At 45.1% G+C, this 22,501-nt stretch overlaps 1 protein-coding gene across 1 annotated transcript in view; it reads left to right on the top strand.

Annotated features, from left to right (window-relative positions):
* LOC115165642 (G patch domain-containing protein 8-like) overlaps positions 1-21,205 on the top strand; it is a 62,661-nt gene extending 41,456 nt beyond the window's left edge. The window contains exons 2-5 of the mRNA XM_029718902.1: positions 7,784-7,921; positions 19,798-19,928; positions 20,225-20,654; positions 21,125-21,205. Coding sequence (XP_029574762.1) covers positions 7,784-7,921; positions 19,798-19,928; positions 20,225-20,654; positions 21,125-21,205 — 780 coding nt within the window. The remainder of the gene's footprint in view (positions 1-7,783; positions 7,922-19,797; positions 19,929-20,224; positions 20,655-21,124) is intronic.
* Positions 21,206-22,501: the final 1,296 nt, after the last annotated feature.

Below are 22,501 nucleotides of genomic sequence, written 5' to 3'. Positions count from 1 at the left end.
CCCTGAAATACAACAAACAAATAATGACAATATATTATATAATATATTATTCAAGTAATATAATAATAATGTAAATTATGAAAATCAAACAGCCTGCAACACCATCAAAGATGTGGCAAATCTGGCTTAAAACAGCACCGACTACATCACCCAGAATGCCCAGCGCCAGAGGAGAATGCGCACAGTGACTCTGCCGTTACAGGTTGTTATGAACGCTGTCACAGGACACAGAACCCATGCCACCGCATGCCTCGTCCAAAGGATTTACACACGTGTAACAGTGTAGGTTCCGTCCCTCTCTTCGCCCCAACCCGGGCTCGAACCAGGGACCCTTGCACACATCAACAACTGACACCCCACGAAGCAACGTTACCCATCGCGCCACAAAAGCCGCGGCCCTTGCAACGCAAGGGGAAACCCTACTTCAAGTCTCAGAGAGAGTGACGTCACCGATTGAAACGCTATTAGCGCGCACCACCCCTAACTAACTAGCCATTTCACATCGGTTACACACGCACAAACGCAACATAATGCGGCACTCCGCCATGGATCACCGAACCAAACCACCGCTATCACCACCGCCAACAGAAACCAGCAGAGTGCTCCGAACAATCAGCACAATGCAAATGGCTGATAATAATAGCCTAATGCTATATAGCATCTGGGTCGCTGAGCTACCGCACCCAGCGAGCTACAAGTTACTTCTGGCCAACTAACACCGACACAGTGAGGTAAACATTCAGTGCACAAACATATAAGTGACTTAAACCATTAATGCTAGACTGAGTAGTTCACAGTTACATACCAACAGGCTGTGTGCTCCTGATGATTGTCTACGGTGAAGTGATTACCAGGTGCTGTAATTTAAGTCTCTAGTGAAGCTGCGCATGCGCACATAACATATCTGAGCATCTAAGAAACTTAAGGAAATCACTCGTTTCCCATTTAATTCTCTTTTATCTATTTATCTCTATATATATCTATATATATATATATATAAAATATATTTATTATTTTATTTTTATTTTCCTGAGTGAGCTAAAAGTCTCAACAGACCTAATGACCTATATGCTGATGTCTCAATACTATACACCTCAGCTACTGCAGCAAGCGAAATCACTGCAACACTTAACAAAGAGCTGCAGTCAGTTTCAGAATGGGTGGCCAGCAATAACATAGTCCTAAATATTTTTTAAAAAAAGTAAAAGCATTGTATTTGGGACAAATCATTCACTAAACCCTAAACCTGAAATAAATATTGTAATGAATAATGTGGAAATTGAGCAAGTTGAGGAGACTAAACTGCTTGGAGAAACCCTGGATTGTAAACTGTCATGGTCAAAACATATTGATGCAACAGTAGCTAAGATGGGGAGAGGTCTGTCCATAATAAAGCACTACTCTGCCTTCTTATCTCTATCAACAAGGCAGGCCCTAGTTTTGTCTCACCTGGACTACTGTCCAGTCGTGTGGTCATGTGCCACAAAGAGAGACTTAACAACTGGCCCAGAACATGTACACGGAGAGCTAACATTAATAATATACATATCAATACACCTTAAGGAACAGCGGGGACTGTGAAGAGACACACATAGGCACAGACACATGCATGCACATATGATAACATACGCATTACACACACATGGATTTTGGCTGTAAATATGTGTTAGTAGAGTATTGGCCAGAGGGCACACACTTAATGTATTGTGAAATGTGTTTAAAATTATATAACTGCCTTCATTTTCTTCAACCCCAGGAAGAGTAGCTGCAAGGCAGCAGCTAATGGAATCCATAATAAAAAATAAAAAAATACAATACAAACCTCTGAAATCATTTTCATTTAGCTTTTAAATTACTTCACCAATCAGGGCGAATATAGAAGGGCAATCTTTGGTTGTTTACATGCGCGATCGACAGAAAGTGCAGGGTGCGAGATACAACAGAAATTTTGCGGGAGGGAGAGAGCGAGAGAGGGTGGAGGAGCCAAGGAGGAGATTTAGCTTGAAAGGAAAGGGAAAGGGGGATACCTAGTCAGTTGTACAACTGAAAGCACTGGTCATGTTGTTATGACATGCATTATCTGAATTAGGCCCATAGAATTATACCTATGGAGGGGTGGCTTCTATGGAGGAACATTGAATGTCTTTGAACTTCAGATATTTGGTTTAACGTTGGACCAGAGCTAGCCAGGTGGCTAACAAAATTGTGTGTGCAGAGGGGCACCAGAATAAAAAAACAACTTGTCTTACCTTTTTGTAGTTAATAAATCCAATGTGGAAACTGATAACTATAGTATCCTTAACTAGCATTGAAAAGTTAATCCATTCTTCTGTAATTAAAAATCTCTCTCTAATTTCTGAATCACGCTTGTAACATCAGTAGGCTACAGTAGCCTATGCTTCAGAGGGGGAGGGGCAGAAAGCCTACACACACATGCATGCACACACCAACACACACACACAAAGGTTTTCAGCTGGCAGGCAGACACTGGAATAAGTTTCTTGCATTGGTAGTTTGTTGTGTTTTTTGTGGGGACTGAAAATAATGTATAATTTATAAACAGGTTTACGCTGCAGCAGCAAATTGACATCTGGATTAATTTAGTGACGAGACGTCAACTTGTCAGTGTGTGTGTGTCTGGGGATGGCTACTCGCAGGTGTAATGAACACGAGGGGAGACAGAGAGCTGGATTCAAGCGCAGGGCGCAGCAGGTGTTTATTGTAAAGGACCACAGGAGGAGGCAGGTAGCTGGGTCCAGGGGCAGGCAGAAGGTCATACACAGGGGGTCCAACAAGGCAACAGTACAGGCAGGGAAAAGGCTAATAACGTCATGCGGGAGATCAGGCAATAGGTTGATAACAGGAAATCCGATAGGCTAAAGTATAGACAGGGAATAGGCAAAAGGCATCATTAGTGAGGCACAAGAGAATTAAATTACAGGGAAAAACAGAGCACCGACTAGACGTGTGTCACAAAACAAACAATACCTCACAGTGATGGGGGGCAAAGAACTGAACTAAATAGTGTGTGATAATGACATACAGGTGTGTGAACAGGTGATCAGAATTAAGGTGATTGGGATCTGGAGAGTGAGCTGCGTTCAGGGGATCTAGGTGTTTGAGAGTGTAAGCTGGAAAGTGGGCTGGAAAGTGAGCTGCGTTCAGGGGATCTACGTGTTTGAGAGTGAGAGTTGGAAGCAGACTTTACAGCAGGGAGCAGAGGCAAACTGAGGTGTGTGTACTGTAGGTGTACTGTATAATGTAAAATGAAACATCTCATATTTGAGTGTATATCGCAGAAAAATTGTGATTCATATACAGGAGCTGTCAGCAGTGTTCTGGCACTATACACACCATTATTTGTATATACATGTATATTTATATATTTGACATGGGGGGGATTATTATGTGTTTGTATATTTTTTATTGCTTGGTATTACTGCACTGTTTGAGCTAGAAACAAGCCTTTCACTGCACCTGTGATAACATCTGCAAATCTGTGTCTGCGATCAATAAACTTTCATTTGGATTTGATTTTGAACAAACGGCACACACACACACGCACGCACACACACCACCCTGGTTCAGTATAATTTCTCAGACAGACGAGAGAGGTGTGAGGAGGTGCTTAGGAGACAGATACAAACAAACAAACAAACAAACAAGCACGCACATTGTTTGGAGAGTTTTCAGTGGGAGATAAGCCTCCTGCTTGTTGGACTGACTGATCAGCTTACAAACTTCTTCAGGCTAGGGTCTATTTTTCTCAATTTCCGCCTGACTGACGTGCCCAAAGTAAACTGCCTGTTGCTCAGGCCCTGAAACCAGGATATGCATATAATTGGTACCATTGGAAAGAAAACACTCTGAAGTTTGTAGAAATGTTACAATAATGTAGGAGACTATAACACAATAGATATGGTAGGAGAAAATCCACAGAAAAACCAACCAGAATGTCTTTTTTTGAGACCCCAATCTAGCTCCCAGTATGCAATTCCTATGGCTTCCACTGGGTGTCAGTAGTCTTTGTTCAAGGTTTCAGGCTTGTTTCTTCCAAAACGAGGAAGAATAATGAGTTTTAGTACAGGGACTCAGACTTGGAAATCTGTCTATGCGCGTGCGACGAAGAGGAGGCGCACCTGCTAAAATCGCTTTCCTATTGAACATACTTCTTTCCATATGAAATATTATAGTTTAATTACATTTTAGGGTATCTGAGGATTAAATAGAAACGTATTTTGACTTGTTTTAACAAAGTTTAGCGGTAGCTTTTTGGATTCCTTTCTCTGCATGTTGAACAAGTGGATTACTCAAATCGATGGCGCCAACTTAACTGACTTTTTGGGATATAAAGAAGGATTTTATCTAACAAAACGATACTACATGTTGTAGCTGGGACCCTTTGGATGATAAATCAGAGGAAGATTTTCAAAAAGTAAGTGAATATTTAATCGCTATTTGTGAATTTATGAAACCTGTGCCGGTGGAAAAATATTTTGATGTGGGGCGCCATCCTCAAAAAATCACATGGCATGCTTTTGGCGGTAAAGCCTACTGTAAATCGGACAGTGCAGTTAGATTAACAAGAATTTAAGCTTTTAACTTGTTATGGATAGGGGGCAGTATTTTAACGGCCAGATAAAAAACGTACCCGATTTAATCTGGTTATTACTCCTGCCCAGAAACTAGAATATGCATATAATTAGTAGCTTTGGATAGAAAACACTCCAAAGTTTCAAAAACTGTTTGAATGGTGTCTGTGAGTATAACAGAACTCAAATGGCAGGCCAAAACCTGAGAAGATTCTGTACAGGAAGTACCCTGTCTGACCATTTCTTGGCCTTCTTTGTCATCTCTATCCAAAACAAAGGATCTCTGCTGTAACGTGACACTTTCTGAGGCTCCCATAGGCTCTAAGAAGGCGCCAGAACGTTGAATGATGACTTTGCAGCCCATGGCTGAAAAACAGTAGCGCATTTGGTAAGTGGTCGATCTGAGAACAATGAGACGGGTGCGTGCGTGCACGTGAAGAGTCCATTTTAGATTTTGAGTCTTTGAACGGAAAGGACGTCTTCCGGTCGGAATATTATCGCTTTTTTACGAGAAAAATCGCATAAAAATTGATTTTAAACAGCGTTTGACATGCTTTGAAGTACGGTAATGGAATATTTTGAATTTTTTTGTCACGATACGCGTCCGCGCGTCACCCTTCGTTACCCTTCGGATAGTGTCTTGAACGCACGAACAAAACGCCGCTATTTGGATATAACTATGGATTATTTGGAACCAAACCAACATTTGTTATTGAAGTAGAAGTCCTGGGAGTGCATTCTGACGAAGAACAGCAAAGGTAATCCAATTTTTCTTATAGTAAATCTGAGTTTGGTGAGTACCAAACTTGGTGGGTGTCAAAATAGCTAGCCCGTGATGGCGAGCTATCTACTCAGAATATTGCAAAATGTGCTTTCACCGAAAAGCTATTTTAAAAATCGGACACCGCGATTGCATAAAGGAGTTCTGTATCTATAATTCTTAAAATAATTGTTATGTTTTTTGTGAACGTTTATCGTGAGTAATTTAGTAAATTCACCGGAAGTGTTCGGTGGGAATGCTAGTTCTGAACGTCACATGCTAATGTAAAAAGCTGGTTTTTGGATATAAATATGAACTTGATTGAACAAAACATGCATGTATTGTATAACATAATGTCCTAGGAGTGTCATCTGATGAAGATCATCAAAGGTTAGTGCTGCATTTAGCTGTGGTTTTGTTTTTTGTGACATTATATGCTAGCTTGAAAAATGGGTGTCTGATTATTTCTGGCTGGGTACTCTCCTGACATAATCTAATGTTTTGCTTTCGTTGTAAAGCCTTTTTGAAATCGGACAGTGTGGTTAGATAAAGGAGAGTCTTGTCTTTAAAATGCTGTAAAATAGTAATATGTTTGAAAAATTGAAGTTTTCGGATTTTCGAGGAGTTTGTATTTCGTGCCACGCCCAATCATTGGATATTGGAGTGGTGTTCCGCTAGCGGAACGTCTAGATGTAAGAGGTTAACCGATATTAACACGTGTATGTACCTAAATATTTAATATCCATAATGTTTATGATTATTTATTTGAATTGGGCGGCCTCCAGTTTCACCGGAAGTTGTCCCGCTAGTGGGACCCCTAGCCTTAATTAAAGGAGAATTTACACCCAAAACTATGTTGTTTGATGATGTTTCCACTTACAGTGTACCTGAACTGTTGCCAAGCAACCAATGTAGGTATTTTCAGTAGCCTCTCATTAGCTTAGCATACTAACTTGAGTGTCCAAAGAAATCCATGAGCAGATGTTAAAGCCCCAAACCACCTTGAAGTTATTTCTGTCCAAGTTCTATCACCATATTATTATGTGGTCAGATTTGCTCAATCACTTCAATGGACACATTTCTGCTGATGTTCCACTTGGGAGAGATGCCTAGCTCAGAGGAAGAGGGTGAAATGTCAAAACAGCCTAGAAAGAGGTGATTTGACTTTACCAAGCGTGGCCATATGCTAAGTGATTACTTTCCAAAACCCGGACTCAAAAATATCATAATAATTTCTCTCTTCTGAGGGCTTTCACACTCACTCACTCACTAACACACACACAAATGTATATATGCACACACTCACTCACACACACACAAACATGCAAGTGTACACACTAACTCAAGTGCACAAAAATGCACACATACACCCACATACAGTACACACACACCTTTTTATAACTCTGCATGTTCCAGCATCTAAAGATTAGTGTCACTTTGACATTTTCACTGCTCTAATATTACCTGAACACAAACACCCCCTGCTCTACTATTCCCTCCCTCCCTTTGTGTTGTCCTCCATCACCACCCCTCCTTCCCTCCCTCCCTCCTTTCTCTTTTCCTTGGCTCAAGCATATTACTGAGGAAATTGGGGCCGATGGAGTCTGTCACTGTATGACCTAGAGCTTACAGAAGAAAATGAGAGAGAGTAAGAAAGAGGGGGAAGAGGGGAGGGAAACAGACGGGTGCGGAAATGTAGAGGAAACAGGCGGGGGTAATGGGAAGAGGAGCGGGAAACAGAGGGACAGAATGGGAAGAAATGGAGAAAGGGGCACAGAGAGAGAGGAAACGCAAGAGAGAGGGAGAGAGAGACTCAAATTAAATTCCCATCATGTCAGGGTAGAGCAGGATTCAGTAGTGTTTATTGGCAGCTCCTAGCCTCAGGGAAATTACATTCTGCTGCAGAGCGTGAACACACTGACACACCCCCACCCACCCACCCACACACACACACACACACACACACAGATAGACAGCTGTTTGTGTCCTAAGGGGTGCCCGCTGAGGAAACCCACTCACGTCAAGTCACTCTAGACGCATGACTGGGTATGTATGTGAGGGGTGGGTGGGTGAGAATGTTTTGATTGTATCCTAGGCTGGCCCATGTCTCCTCTCTTAGATCAAAATCAACCACACCAACAGAAGTCTGTTTTAACGTAGTGACATGAAGATCTAATGTAGCGTTATGAAAGTTTAACATAGTGTTATGAAGGATGAAATTGTCCCACTCCACCCTGCTGCTTTCCATGAACCCCACTAAGGACAGGACATCTGGAGTTGACATCTGTGACAGCATAACTAACATCTCTTTCCCTCTTTCTACACCTTCTCTCTTTATCTCTCTCTCTCTCTCTCCATCTCTATCTCTCTCCACAAATGTTCTCTCTCTGTCCCTCTGTCTCTCTCTTTCGCTCTCTCTCTCTCTCTCTAGGATCATGGTGAGAGTGCAGCAGGTACAGTGGAGGATGATGGGAAGTCGAGTTTCTTCTGTCAGCTGTGTGAGAAACAGTACCTGAGACACCAGGAGTATGACAACCACATCAACTCCTACGACCACGCACACAGACAGGTAACAAACACACACAAAAGCACAAACACGCAAAACCTCCCCTCACACACACGCAGACCAAGTCTTCCAGTCTCGTCCTACAAAGAGAAACGTAAAATAAACATAAAGCTGTTGCTTAGTTGTCATTGTTCTGAACATGAATTACAGCAGCCCAGAGTTAAGGCTTTGTTGTTGCCAGCGGCAAAGACATGAAACAAGCTATAGGAGCAGCAGAGAGACTTTAGCCATGGGCATTGTACCCACACATACACACACACATATGCACGCACACACACACACATATACAGACACATACCAGTTTTCGAGCTGTAATGTAGAGACTAGTGAATGTAGCCTATTTGTGCTGGCTGTTCTGTTTGTGATTCAGAGGCTGCCGCTATAAAGACACGTCTGTTCTTCCTGTCAGGGGTAGTGAAATAAACATGTTGGGATTGTATAACACTACAGAAACACATTACACACGGATTACGTACTGTTGTTCTTTTATGCCGCGACCGTTTGTGGTAGATGGTGGCATTCTGTCATTGCACCACACTATCACAAGGAGGGTTAGAATGCTGATCTATTGGTAATCTAAACTGTGGCAATTAATGGAGGCGTTTTCAGTCTGAGAGTCTCCTCTGGCACTAGAGTCCTGCATCAGGCAACAACAACAAAAACTGTCGGTGGTCCTGGAGTTAAGAGAGAACTTGAGTAAATACAATGGGGGAATTTCACTTGACATGTGGACTGAAGATTTTCCCAAAAATAGGCATGGTGGGCTTTTGGTTTCTCTTCCTCTAAAAACAGAAATAAATAATTCTAAATAACAAACTGGCTTTATTTACAAATTAGTAAGAATGTCTCACCCCATGTTCAAGAATGTATTTTTTTCCAATTTATTCAGATTACAATTGCTCACTTTCAGTTATTTGAAACTAAATAATCTCCAAAATATCATTTTTTTTAAAACAAAGCAATTATTATTATTATTATTAACCATGCATTATAATTATATAAAAGCCCCTTAGATATTCTCACAGACCAGATTTGCCCTAATGAAAAATGCCCCTTAGATATTAATTTAGAATCCTCCAATCCTCTAAACGTAATTCTTGGCGGAGAGTCACGTCATTGGCGAAGAGTCAGGCGGCATTGGCAGAGTTGAAGAGGGCGAGGAACGAGATGGAGTCACAATCCATGTCAGGCAAACATGCAGATGATTATTTCAACTACATTATAGTTGCAACAAGTTTGATCGGGTTTAAATCAGGAAACCTACATGTAGAGATTTAAAAACAATATTTGTAGATATACTGTAGGGCTAGCGTAGGCAACATGAGCCTAACTAGTGTTGAGTACTGTGCTGTTAAAAGTGTTGTAGGTCTTGTTTATTTACATTTATTTTACTACATAAAGGTCTACTTACTGTGCTGGCGTCTTGACCCAGTTTATGCCCTCATTTGCATTGCAAACCATAACGAATTACTATGGGAATAAATGGAAGAGGTAGATGGAAGGGGGAAAATGTAAGGAACTTCTCTGTTGGCCCTGGAGGCCTTTTGAAAACATGTTTTCACAAGGGCTATTAGCAGGATAATAGACACAATGTGGTCCCAAAAACACCTCTCTGACATAGGGTCCAGCATATCTCTTGATGATGATCGGGCTCGGGCCGATTCCGGTGGGAGTTATCTGGCCCAAATGTATTACTTGGTGCTCGGGCCGATTGTGGCTACTCTCAGGCAGATGATTGATATAATTAACATTTAATTATTTATTTATTTTTCCATATTTTCTCATTGTATCTGTGATCCAAAAAATGTATTAACATTTAAATTAAATTATTTAAGAGTCCTGTTTAAGTAGTTATTTAGATACTTTGTGCAAGGCAATTGATCAGCATTAAAAACTTTGTGGATGGGCCACCCGAGTGACGCAGCGGTCTAAGACACTGCATCGCAGTGCAAACTGCGTTGCTACAGATGCTAGTTCGATACCCGTGCCGGCCGTGACCGGGAGACCCATGAGGCGACGCACAATTGGCCCACCAGGGGAGGGTTTGGCCGGCCGGGCAGTGGGATTTTGGTTTCTCTCCATCTAAAAACAGGGAGAGAAAACAAGCGTAGCAGGCTGTTCTGCAAACAACGTTTCTAGGATGGGCTATTAGCAGGACAATAGTCTCTTCACCCATCGAATCCCCGAGCTGACAAGGTAAAAATCTGTCGTTCTGCCCCTGAACAAGGCAGTTAACACACTGTTCCTAGGCCATTATTGAAAATAAGAATTTGTTCTTAACTGACTTGCCTAGTTAAATAAAGGAAATATATATTTTTTTATAGCATCAGCATTTGTTGGTTCAATTACAGGCTCAAAATGGCCAGAAACAAAGTACCTTCTTCTGGAACTGGTCAGTCTATTCTTGTTCTGAGAAATGAAGGCTATTTCATGTGAGGAATTGCCAAGAAACTGAAACAACACTGTGTACTACTCCCTTCACAGAACAGCGCAAACTGGCTCTAACCAGAATAGAAAGAGGAGTGGGATGCCCCAGTGCACAACTGAGCAAGAGGACAAGTACATTAGAGTGTCTAGTTTGAGAAACAGATGCCTCACAAGTCCTCAACGGGCAGCTTTATTAAATAGCACCCTCAAAACACCAGTCTCAACATCAACAGTGAAGAGGCAACTCTGGGATGCTGGCCTTCTAAGCAGAGTTGTAAAGAAAATCCATATCTCAGACTGGCCAATAAAAATAAAAGATTAAGATGGGCAAAAGAACACAGACACTGGACAAAGGAACTCTGCCAAGAAGGCCAGCATCCCGGAGTCGCCTCTTCACTGTTGAAGTTGAGTCATTACCCTTCCTCTCCACTCCTTACCTCTTATTTTCTAGTGCTTTTTTCCAGGTCTATGGTGCTGGAGGGAATAGCAGCTGTTTTACGGGATCCTGACCGATTGTGCTATTTTGTGTATTTTTTTGCGCTGATCTTAACTTTTTATGTACATAATGTTTCCACCATCATTTCCTATGACTGAAAAGAGCTTTTGGATATCAGAACAATGATCACTAGCATCAATTTGGATGAGGATTTCTACTTCAATGAGTCGGGTCGAATGACATACTGCTCATCCCGGACCAGGCCCAAATCCTGACACTCAAAAATGGAAGAGGCGGTGTTATAAAGGCCAGCATGCGGGATACCTGACAAGACTACATCGGTGAGTGGGTAAACCACCTCTTCCCTTGAAAATACAATCACTGGAGAATAAACTGGAGGAGCTCCTTTCAAGACTCTTATCAACGTGATCTGAAGAACTGTAATATCCTATGTTTCTCTGAGTTGTGGCTGAACAAGGACATGGAAAATATAAATCTAGCTGTTTTTTATATACATCGGAAGGACAGAACTGCAGCGTGGGATAATCTCGGGGGGGGGGGGGGTGTCTTTGTTAACAAGAGCTGGTGCGTGGTCTCTAATATTAAGGAAGTCTCGAGGTTCTGCTCGCATTAGTTAGAATATCTCATGATAAGCTGTAGACGATACTATTTACAGAGAGAGTTTTCATCTATAATTTTCATAGCCCTCTACTTACCACCACAAACCAATGCTGGTACTAAGACCGCACTCAACGAGCTGAATAGGGCCATAAGCAAACATGAAAATTCTCACCCAGAGGCGGCGCTCCTAGTGGCCAATGATTTTAATGCAGGAAAAATGAAATCCGTCTTACCTCATTTCTACCAACATGTCACCTGTGCAACTAGAGTCAGAAAAACTCTAGATCACCTTTACTCCACACACAGAGACACATACAAAGCTCACCCTCCATTTGGCAAATCTGACCATAAGTATATCATCCTGATTCCTGCTTACAAGCTAAAATACACTGAGCTAAAGGCTAGAGCGGGACACTAATCCAGATGCGTATAAGAAATCCTGCTACGCCCTCGGACAAACCATCAAACAGGCAAAGCATCAATTCAGGACTAAGATCAAATCCTACTATACTAGCTCTGACGCTCGTCGGATGTGACAGGGCTTTCAAACTATCATGGATTACAAAGGGAAACCCAGCCATGAGCTGCCTAGTGACACAAGCCTACCAGACGAGCTAAGAATACGTGAGAATGCTGTTCATTGACTACAGTTCAGTGTCGAAGGCCATAGTGCCTTCAAGCTCATCACTAAGCTAAGGACCCTGGGACTGAACACCTTCCTCTGCAACTGGATCCTGGACTTCCTGACAGGCCGCCCCCAGATGGTGAGGGTAGGCAACAACACATCCACCACGTTGACCCTCAACACGGGGCCCCACACGGGCCTCTCACGACACCAACATCATAATTAAGATTGCCGACGGCACGACGCTGGTAGGCCTGATCACCGACAACGATGATACAGCCTATAGGGAGGAGGTCAGAGACCTGGTAGTGTGGTGCCGAGACAACAACCTCTCCCTCAACGTCAGCAAGACAAAAGAGCTGATTGTGGACTACAAGAAACGGAGGGGCGAGCACGCCCCCATTCACATGGACTGGGCTGTAGTGGAGTGGGTCGAGAGCTTCAAGTTCCTCGGTGTCCACCACACTAAGGACCTATCATGGTCCAAACACACCAATACAGTTGTAAAGAGGGCACAACTACGCCATCTCTCCCTCAGGAGGCTGAACACATTGTGGCAAGGGCCCTCAAATCCTCAAACAATTATACAGCTGCCCCATTGAGAGGGTCTTGACGAGCTGCATCACCGCTTGGTACGGCAACTGCTTGGCATCCAACCGTAAGGCGCAACAGAGTGTAGTGCATATGACCTAGTACATTACTGGGGCCGAGCCTGCCATCCAGGACCTCTATAGCAGGCGGTGTCAGAGGAAGGCCATACAAATTGTCAAAGAATTCAGCCACCCAAGTCATAGACTGTTCTCTCTGTTACAGCACGGCAAGCAGTACTGGAGCGCCAAGTTTGGGACCAAAAGGCTTCTAACCCTCAAGCAATAAGACTGCGGAACATGCTACTTGGACTATTTGCATTGGCTACCTTTCACCGGCTCTATGCATACCGGCTCTATGCATACTCTATGCAGGGTCTTCCCTGTGGCTCAGTGGTAGAGCATGGTGTGTGCAACACCAGGGTTGTGGGTTCAATTCCCACGAGGGGGCAGTACAAAAAATAAAGAAATAAAGTATGAAATGTATGCATTCACTACTGTAAGTCGCTCTGGATAAGAGCGTCTGCTAAATGACTAAAATGTAAATGACTGGACTATACCCACATACTACACTGACACTCCAACACACACATACACAAGCACATGCATATTGACGCCACATACACACACACTTTCACGCTCTTCACATATGCTGCTGCTACTCTGTTTATTATCTATCCTGCTTGCCTAGTCACTTTTACCTCTACCTACAGTGCCTTCAGAAAGTATTCATACCCCATGACTTATTCCACATTTTTTTGTGTCACAGCCTGAATTTAGAATTGATAAAATATTTTTTGTCTCCCCCATCTACACACAATACCCCATATGACAAAATTGAAACATGTTTTTATAAGTGTTTGCAAATATCTCATTAACATAAGTATTCACACCCCTGAGTCAATGCATGTTTGAATCACCTTTAGCAGCGATTACAGCTGTGAGTCTTTCTGGGTAAGTCTCTAAGAGCTTAGCACACCTGGATTGTACAATATTTGCCCATTATTCTTTTCAAAATTCTTCAAGCTCTGTCAAATTCATTTTCAAGCCTTGTTATAGATTTTCAAGAAGATTTAAGTCAAAACTGTAACTAGGCCACTCAGGAACATTCACTGTCTTCCTGGTAAGCAACGCCAATGTAGATTTGTGTTTTAAGTTATTGTCCTGCTGAAAGCTGCATTCATCTCCAAGTGTCTTGTGGAAAGCAAAATGAACCAGTGTCACGTCCTGACCATAGAAAGCTTTTATTTTCTATGGTAGAGTAGGTCAGGGCGTGACAGGGGGGTTTGTCTAGTTTATTTATTTCTATGTTGGTTCTAGTTTCTTTTTTCTATGTTGGGGGTTTTGTCTAGTTTATGTATTTCTATGTGGGGTTCTAGTTTCTATGTTGTTGTTTTTTGGGATGATCTACAATTAGAGGCAGCTGGTCATCGCTGTCTCTAATAGGGGATCATATTTAAGTAGTTGTTTTTCCCACTAGGTTTTGTGGGAGATTATTTTGAGTAAGTGTATGTTGCACCTCTTCGTCATGGTTTGTTGTTTTGTTTATTAGTTTATTTGTATGTCTTGCATAGTTTCACAGTTTTAATAAAATGTGGAACGATACACACGCTGCGCCTTGGTCTCCATCATATGACAAACGTGACAACCAGGTTTTTCTCTAGGATTTTACCTGTGCTTAGCTCCATTCTGTTTCTTTTTTATCCTAAAAAACATCCCAGTCCTTAACAATTACAAGTATACTCATAAGATTATGCAGCTTAAAAATATGGAAAGTAATGTGTTGTGTTGGATTTGCCGCAAATAACGGTTTGTATTCAGGACATAATTAATAGTTAATTAGTTAATTTCTTTGCCAGATTTCTTGCAGTTTTACTTTAGTGCCTTATTGCAAACAGGATGCATGTTTTGGAATATTTTTATTCTGTACAGGCTTCCTTCTTCTCACTCTGTCATTTAGATTAGTATTGTGGAGTAACTACAATGTTGTTGATCCATCCTCAGTTCTCTCTTTTTACAGCCATTAAACACTAACTGTTTTAAAGTCACCGTTGGCCTCATGGTGAAATCCCTGAGCGGTTTCCTTCCTATCCAGCAACTGAGTTAGGAAGGACACCTCTATCTTTGTAGTGACCGGGTGTATTGATACACCATCCAAAGTGTAATTAATAACTTCACCATGCTCAAAGGGATATTCATTGTCTGATTGTTTTTTTTACCCATCTACCAATAGATGCCCTTCTTTGCGAGGCATTGAAAAACCTCCCTGGTCTTTGTGGTTGAATCTGTGTTTGAAATTCACTGCTCGACAGAGGGACCTTACAGATAATTGAATGTGTGAGTCATTCAAAAATCATGTTAAACACTATAGTCCATGCAAGTTATTATGTGACTTGTTAAGGACATTTTTACTCCTGGACTTATTTAGGCTTGCCATAACAAAGGGGTTGAATACTTATTAACTGAAGACATATCTGCTTAAGTTTTTAATACATTTAATTAGTTTTTATTTTTAGAAATGTTTTCTTATTAACAATGCATTGTTGGGAAAGGGCTCTGAAGCATTTCACTGTAATGTCTACACCTATTCGGCGCATGTGACAAATAAAAATGTTCCTTCTATTCCCTCTTCACTCCTCTACTCTCAGGTGGTCCAGTCACTGACAGATCCGCTCCTTCTATGATTGACATAAGTCCTGTCACACACACACATTCTTCTACAACTAACCTTGTGGAGAGACAAAATTCAGTTCCATTCAAAGTCCTATTTTCCCTAACCCTAACCTTAACCCTGACCTTAACCCTAACCCCTAACCCTGACCCTAAAACTAACCCTAGCTCCTAACCCTATCCTTAAACCTAATTCTAACCCTAATTCTAACCTTAACCCTAAACCGCCTAGAAATAGCATTTGACCTATTTAGTTAAACATGTCTAGTTAAACATGTCCACATACACACGGATAGAGAGTTAGTTATGCATTATGTATGCATCTGAGCAGGAATATGATTAATATTTCTCCCATACCAGCATTTGGCATCAAAGACTCAAAGCTCCTTACTGTACGCTACCTACACACACACGTACGCAGGCACACACACATGAATACACCAGTGTAGACATGTAGACATGCACGTATGCACTCAAACACACATAAAGCCCCCCCCCCACACACACACACACACACACACACACACACACAGCAGCGGTAGAGCACATCAAAGCCGTCTACAGTGAGCGGACAGTGGGATGTTAAGTAGTGAGTGATAACACACAGAAACACTCGTTTGTGTTCTGCTCACTACAGATTAACCTGAAAACTGTCAACGTATGTGTGTGTGTGTGTGTGTGTGTGTGTGTGTTCCTGGATAAGCAGGATGAACTTATCTGACATTGATTAGCAGCCACGGGAGGTGTGATAGTGAGAGTGTGCATGAATAAATGCATGTTCATTTGAGTGTATCAAGATGTGCCCTTAGGGTTTACTGTGTGTGTGTGATTTCATGATAGCAAGAGAGGAGAGTGAGAGGGGAGGGGTAGAAGGAGTAAGGAGGGAAGGAGAGAGAGAAAGATGGAAGACAGGAGGGAAGGTTTGACTGAACTACATGTCAGGCAGAGATGCAGGAAATAATCAGCTGTTGGGATAGATAGTTAGCGGCTAGATAAAATGATAGATCTATTGTTAGATCAAATGGAGACTCCTAGATGGTAAGTTAGGTGTAAATATGATCAACTAATGAGAGCGAGAGAGAGAGAGAGAGGGGGAGGGAGCAAGGGAGATAGGGAAAGAGGGAGGGGAGACAGGAGAGGAGAGAGAGGCTGATAGAATAGAGGAGAGTGATGCAGCTATTGTCAGACACCTTACATCCCTCTACAGCCTTAAGACAGACACACTGACACACACACACACACCACACACACCACACACACATATATATACACCTCTACCTGCCAAGCGCAGATAAAGGCAGGATGAAAAATGATTAACAAAGGAAGGAAGAGAAAGAGAGAAAGACTGTCACGCCCTAACCCTAGAGAGCACTTGTTTCTCTATGGTGTAGTAGGTCAGGGCGTAGTCTAGTTTAATATTTCTATGTTGTGTTCTAGTTTATATTTTTTATGTTGGTGTTTTGTATGATTCCCAATTAGAGGCACCTGGTAAATGTTGTCTCTAATTTGGGATCATATTTAAGTAGCTATATTTCCCACCTGTGTTTGTGGGATATTGTTTTGTGTTTGTGCCTGTGCACCACGTAGTCACGTTTAGTTGTTAGTTTATTTGATTTATTTGTTTTTGCTTGAAGTTTCACTTTGGAATAAAGATGTGGAACTCTACACACGCTGCACCTTGGTCCCGTGCTTACGACAACCGTGACAGAATATCCCACCAAACCAGGACCAAGCAGCGTGTTCACCAGGTGAAGGAGTTTTGGACATGGGAAGAAGTGATGGGTGGATGCGAGACCCTTCCTTGGCGGCAGACGGAAGGTAATGATGGAGGAAGGCGACGACGCCGGGGTTCGCGGCCACAGAAAGCCCAAGGACAACCCCAATAAAAAAAATGTGGGGGGGGGGCACAAGGGGTGGGCGGTCGAGCCGAGGAGAGTGCCAGAGTCCGGTACGTCCTGTGCCTGCTCCTCGCACTCGCCTTGAAGAGCGTGTCACCAGTCCGGTGCAACCTGCGCTGGCCCCATGCATCAGGCCTCCAGTGCGCCTCCCCAGTCCGGTATGTCCTGTGCCTGCTCCTCGCACTCGCCCTGAAGTGCGTGTCCCCAGTCCGGTACGTCCTGTGCCTGCTCCTCGCACTTGCCCTGAAGAGCGTGTCACCAGTCCAGTACCACCTGTGCCGGCTCCACGCATTAGACCTCCAGTGCGCCTTCCCAGTCCGGTACGTCCTGTGCCTGCTCCTTGCACTCGCCCTGAAGTGTGTGTCACCAGTCCGGTGCTACCTGTGCCAGCTCCATGCATCAGGCCTTCTGGAGATGGTCCCCAGTCCAGAGCTTCCGGCGACGGTCCCCAGTCCAGAGCTTCCGGCGACGGACCCCAGTCCAGAGCTTCCGGCGACGGTCCCCAGTCCAGAGCTTCCGGCGACGGTCCACAGTCCAGAGCTTCCGGCGACGGTCCACAGTCCGGAACCTCCTGCGACGGTCCACAATCCGGAACCTCCTGCGACGGTCCACAGTCCGGGACCTCCTGCGACGGTCCACAGTGAGGAACCTCCTGCGACGGTCCACAGTGAGGAACCTCGTGCGACGGTCCACAGTGAGGAACCTCGTGCGACGGTCCACAGTGAGGAACCTCGTGCGACGGTCCACAGTGAGGAACCTCGTGCGACGGTCCACAGTGAGGAACCTCGTGCGACGGTCCACAGTGAGGAACCTCGTGCGACGGTCCACAGTGAGGAACCTCGTGCGACGGTCCACAGTGAGGAACCTCGTGCGACGGTCCACAGTGAGGAACCTCGTGCGACGGTCCACAGTGAGGAACCTCGTGCGACGGTCCACAGTGAGGAACCTCGTGCGACGGTCCACAGTGAGGAACCTCGTGCGACGGTCCATGGTCTGGAACCTCCAGCGGCGGTCAATGGTCCGGAACCTCCAGCTCCACGGCCGGAGCCTTCCCCTGCGCCGATGCCCAGTCCGAGCATGGCGTCCAGTCCAGCTCCAAGGCCGGAGCCTTTCTCTGCGATGGTGCCCAGTCCAGGCACGGTGTCCAGTCTCGCTCTATGGCCGGAGCCTTCTTCTGCGCCAGTGCCCAGTCCAGGCACGGCATCCGGTCCAGCTCTATGGCCGGAGCCTTCTTCTGTGCCGATGCCCAGTCCAGGCACGGCGTCCAACCCAGCTCCAGGGCCGGAGCCCTCCTCTGCGCCAGTGCCCAGTCCAGGCATGACATTCAGCCCGGCGCCATGGTCGGATCCGGGGTCTGGGAGGGGGCTACGACCCGCACCGGAGCCGCCACCGACACTAGTCCCCCCCTAACCCCCCCATTTGGTTTCCGGTTTTGCGGCCGGAGTCCACACCTTTGGGGGGGGTACTGTCACGCCCTGGCCATAGAGAGCCCTTGTTTCTCTATGGTGTAGTAGGTCAGGGCATGACTAGGGGGTAGTCTAGTTTAATATTTCTATGTTGTGTTCTAGTTTATATTTTCTATGTTGGTGTTTTGTATGATTCCCAATTAGAGGCAGCTGGTAATCGTTGTCTCTAATTGGGGATCATATTTAAGTAGCTATTTTTCCCACCTGTGTTTGTGGGATATTGTTTTGTGTTTGTGCCTGTGCACCACGTAGTCACGTTTAGCTGTTTGTTTATTTGATTTATTTGTTTTTGCTTGAAGTTTCACTTTGAAATAAAGATGTGGAACTCTACACACGCTGCGCCTTGGTCCCGTTCTTACGACAACCGTGACAGAGACATGAATCACTATTTCCCTGAAAGAGCTGGCACGCCTGAAGGAGCAGACTGATGGAGAGGAGACCCACACAGTAATCTGTTTCTCAGTGCTGATGATACAGAGATGGTGCTTGTTGTGATCTTAGGAGTTCCAGGTTCAGTTCTAGAGGGTTCTAGGGAGTTAGAGGTGAGTTCCAGAGCAGTTCTAGATGATTCTAAGCTAGAGGGATTTTAGGTTCTTCCAATGCAGTTCCTGTAGTGCTGTTTATGCTATATTCTATCAGTGGTCTGTAGTTTCTATTAGTAACATCATCTCCCTGCCATACTCCAGTCAATGTCTTCAATGTAAGATTTCAATAAGCAGACTTGTCACTGAGATTTGCGTAATGGAGTAAGTTTCCTAAATGATCGTCTTATGATGAAGTCCATATTAATGTGACAGATGGTTGCTGGCATTTAGGCTGATGATTGAAGGGTTGATACACTGCAACCGTCTGAGAGATGACAATCTGACAGACTGCAACACTCATCATCATTAGGCTTATAACACTGTCAGTACTCAATCATCACCATTCTCCCTGTCATACAGTTTCTATGGCAGAGCATGTAGAAACAACATGTTTCTCTCCATCAGAGTTGAATGAGTCTGTAGACACACACTTTTGATTGATAGACAATTCTCACTCAGAGATGGTTCTTCCCACAGATAGAGGGAGCTGAAATAGAGTTTCCACACAACGCCCACACACACACACACACACACACACATTGACCCTCTCCTCTCCTTCCTGTAGAGACTGAAGGAGTTGAAGCAGAGGGAGTTTGCTCGGAACGTTGCGTCTAAGTCGTGGAAGGACGACCGCAAGCAGGAGAGAGCTCTGAGACGCCTGCACCAACTAGCACTGCTACGACAACAGACACACAGGTAAGACGGTATGTGTGTGTAGAGACCTGCTTTCCAAGCGCACTGCAGGGAAATCTCTATGATAGACACATACTGTCCACATACGCTCACGTGCATACACTCTGTCAGTTTCTCTATTCCTCAGAGTGATGGATGTAAGAGCTGGCCTAGATACTGTAAGCACAGGCTGAGTTAATATAACATGAACACTCACAGTAAACTGCATAATATGGACAGTGTTTCACATTTTCACAATTTAATATTTATTATGTTCTCTGCTATCCTCTCGTCTCCACCTCTCCTCTCCTTTGCACCAGGGTACCAGGCCAGGTTGTTAGGTTTCAAGGGACAGTGAGAGCTGAGATCCAGCATTCAGAGAGACCCTGTGGAGAGAGAGACTACAGACCAGGGGACCACTATGTCCCCTTGACCCAAACAGGGTTAATCCAAACCACAGGGAACTCCCAGCGACCCGCTGTTACCCTACCTCTAACCCAGCCCCAGACCATCCCGCTCAGCCTCCAGGGAAAGGACTCCCCCCATCTCCAGACCAAGCCTCTCTCCCCCTCCCAGCCCCAGCAGCCAGAGGATCCTACCCACATACCCATCTTCCCTGGAGGGCCCTTCCAAGCCTCCCCACCCCTAGCCTTGCATTCCAGATGTGGATCTTCTCTGGAGGATCCCCAGCCTCGCCTGAACAGCTCTCCCCAGGACCCTGCCTTTCCATGGGGCAGAGACAGAGGAAGGGTGGGGGTCTCCTTCTGTTTCTCCAGGAGGGGCCCGAGGCTAGAGCCATCTGCCTCTGTCTTCTCAGACCAGCAAGAGGAGGAGGGGAGAGGAGGAGGAGGGCAGATGAAGGGAAGGGGAGGAGATGAACTATGGCTGCGTCACCCAGACAACCTGTTAATAGGGCAACCAACCAACAGCCTTCACCCCGGAAACAAGACAGAACCCTCAGGCGGGGAAGAGGGGGAGGAGAGAAGAGAGAAGAGAGGAGGGGAGGAGAGAGACAGGTTCTCTGCTAGCCATGACCCAGGCTGTCCTACTCACAACGCCAGACTGAGAGTAACAGACCAGAGCCCTGAACACGGGACAGCAGATAAGAGGGAGGAGGTGGAAGAGAGGGAGGAGAGGAACAGGGGTACAGAGCACAGACAACAGGGCCATGAGGTGAATCAGACTCCTATGTCTGACTCCTATCTCCATGTGGTTGCCAGAGACGGATCCACCCGTCTGAGATGGCCAGTAGAACTGCTGCAGTTTACCACAGCCAAACCCCACCTCTCCTACAGCTGTAAGCCCACACACTGGCAACCCTACACCAACCCACTACACTGTAACCCTGAACACAACCACAACCACTGTCAAACCAAGTCACACTGTAACCACTCAGCAAGCCAGCAGGAGACAGAGACACACACAGAGGAGTCCGACTCCCTCATGTTCTCTAGCTCCCAGCCTCCTCCTCAGGACACAGAAAATGTAGAATCCAATACAGATCTATATACAGAGACAGGCGGGACAGATGAGGGAGCCACACACTCATCATCCTGTCACGTTGTAGAGAAGACAGAAGCACATGGAGTGACAGCAGCCTTCCAGGCAGAAGCAACAGTGCCAGAGAGTGGAGGTGAATCTGGGTTCAGATGGCACCACCCCCTCTTCGGGAATGGTAACCCCCTTCGCGGTGACAACACTCACACAAACCCCCACAATCCCCAAAGAGGCAGATTAGGACGACATGTGAAACAGGAGAGAGATCGAGCCGTCAGAACCCCCAGGCCTAAATTAGAGGCTGTCATCCAGCCTTGCGCTGCCGTTTGTGTGTGTGCAAGCGAGGTTAGATGTGTGTGTACGCACACTGCCAGCTCACGCACACACTCCGTGGGCGGTTCAGTAAGCACTCCGACAGATGTGTCATGCCGAAATTTAAACGACAGCACAAAGAAGAAGAGGAGGAGAGGGGAAAGGTATAATGGGACTTCAAACGAGTGCGAAGGAGAGCGGCAGCGTCTTAGGAGCGTCATAACCTCTGTTTCCACCTGGTGGGGCGGAAAGAGGAGATGTGACGGATACAGAGGGGGAGAAGGAGACAGGGAAATAGAGCGGGAGGGAGAGACAGGTGGAAAGAGGAGAAGAAAGGCAGGGGGAAAGAGGAGGGGGAAGAGGAGGAGGGGTGGGACTCTGTGCCTTGTGGGGGAGTGTGACTCTGAGTCTGTGCCCTGCTCTGACAGACAGAGGCCTCACAGGAGTCAAGGTAGAGACCAACATCACTATAACGCTGCCTCCCAGTTCAACTCAGCACCAAGAGTCACAGAGAGGACAGAGTACTACAGCACAGAGTCTCAGCTGTATGGAGAGATAGAGAGAGAGAGATATGGAGAGGTGGAGAGAGGAGAAAGGCAGGGATGGCCTTTCTACTGGAGTTCAGACTCCTCTCTGTGTTCTACTTCCGGGTCGCCCTGGGAAAAGGCTCACAACCTCCCAGTGGCATATGGTGGTCTCCACGGTTGCAGCGGGGGCTACCCAGTCTACAGTCGCCATGACAACATCCCTGGTAGCAATATTTCCTGTAGCCCAGTGAGGAAGAGTAA

This window comes from Salmo trutta, chromosome 3 (genome assembly GCF_901001165.1).
Source record: "Salmo trutta chromosome 3, fSalTru1.1, whole genome shotgun sequence".
Classification (NCBI taxonomy): domain Eukaryota; kingdom Metazoa; phylum Chordata; class Actinopteri; order Salmoniformes; family Salmonidae; genus Salmo; species Salmo trutta.
The sequence above is the reverse complement of the archived record's forward strand: the minus strand, read 5'-3'. Positions and strand labels throughout refer to the sequence as shown.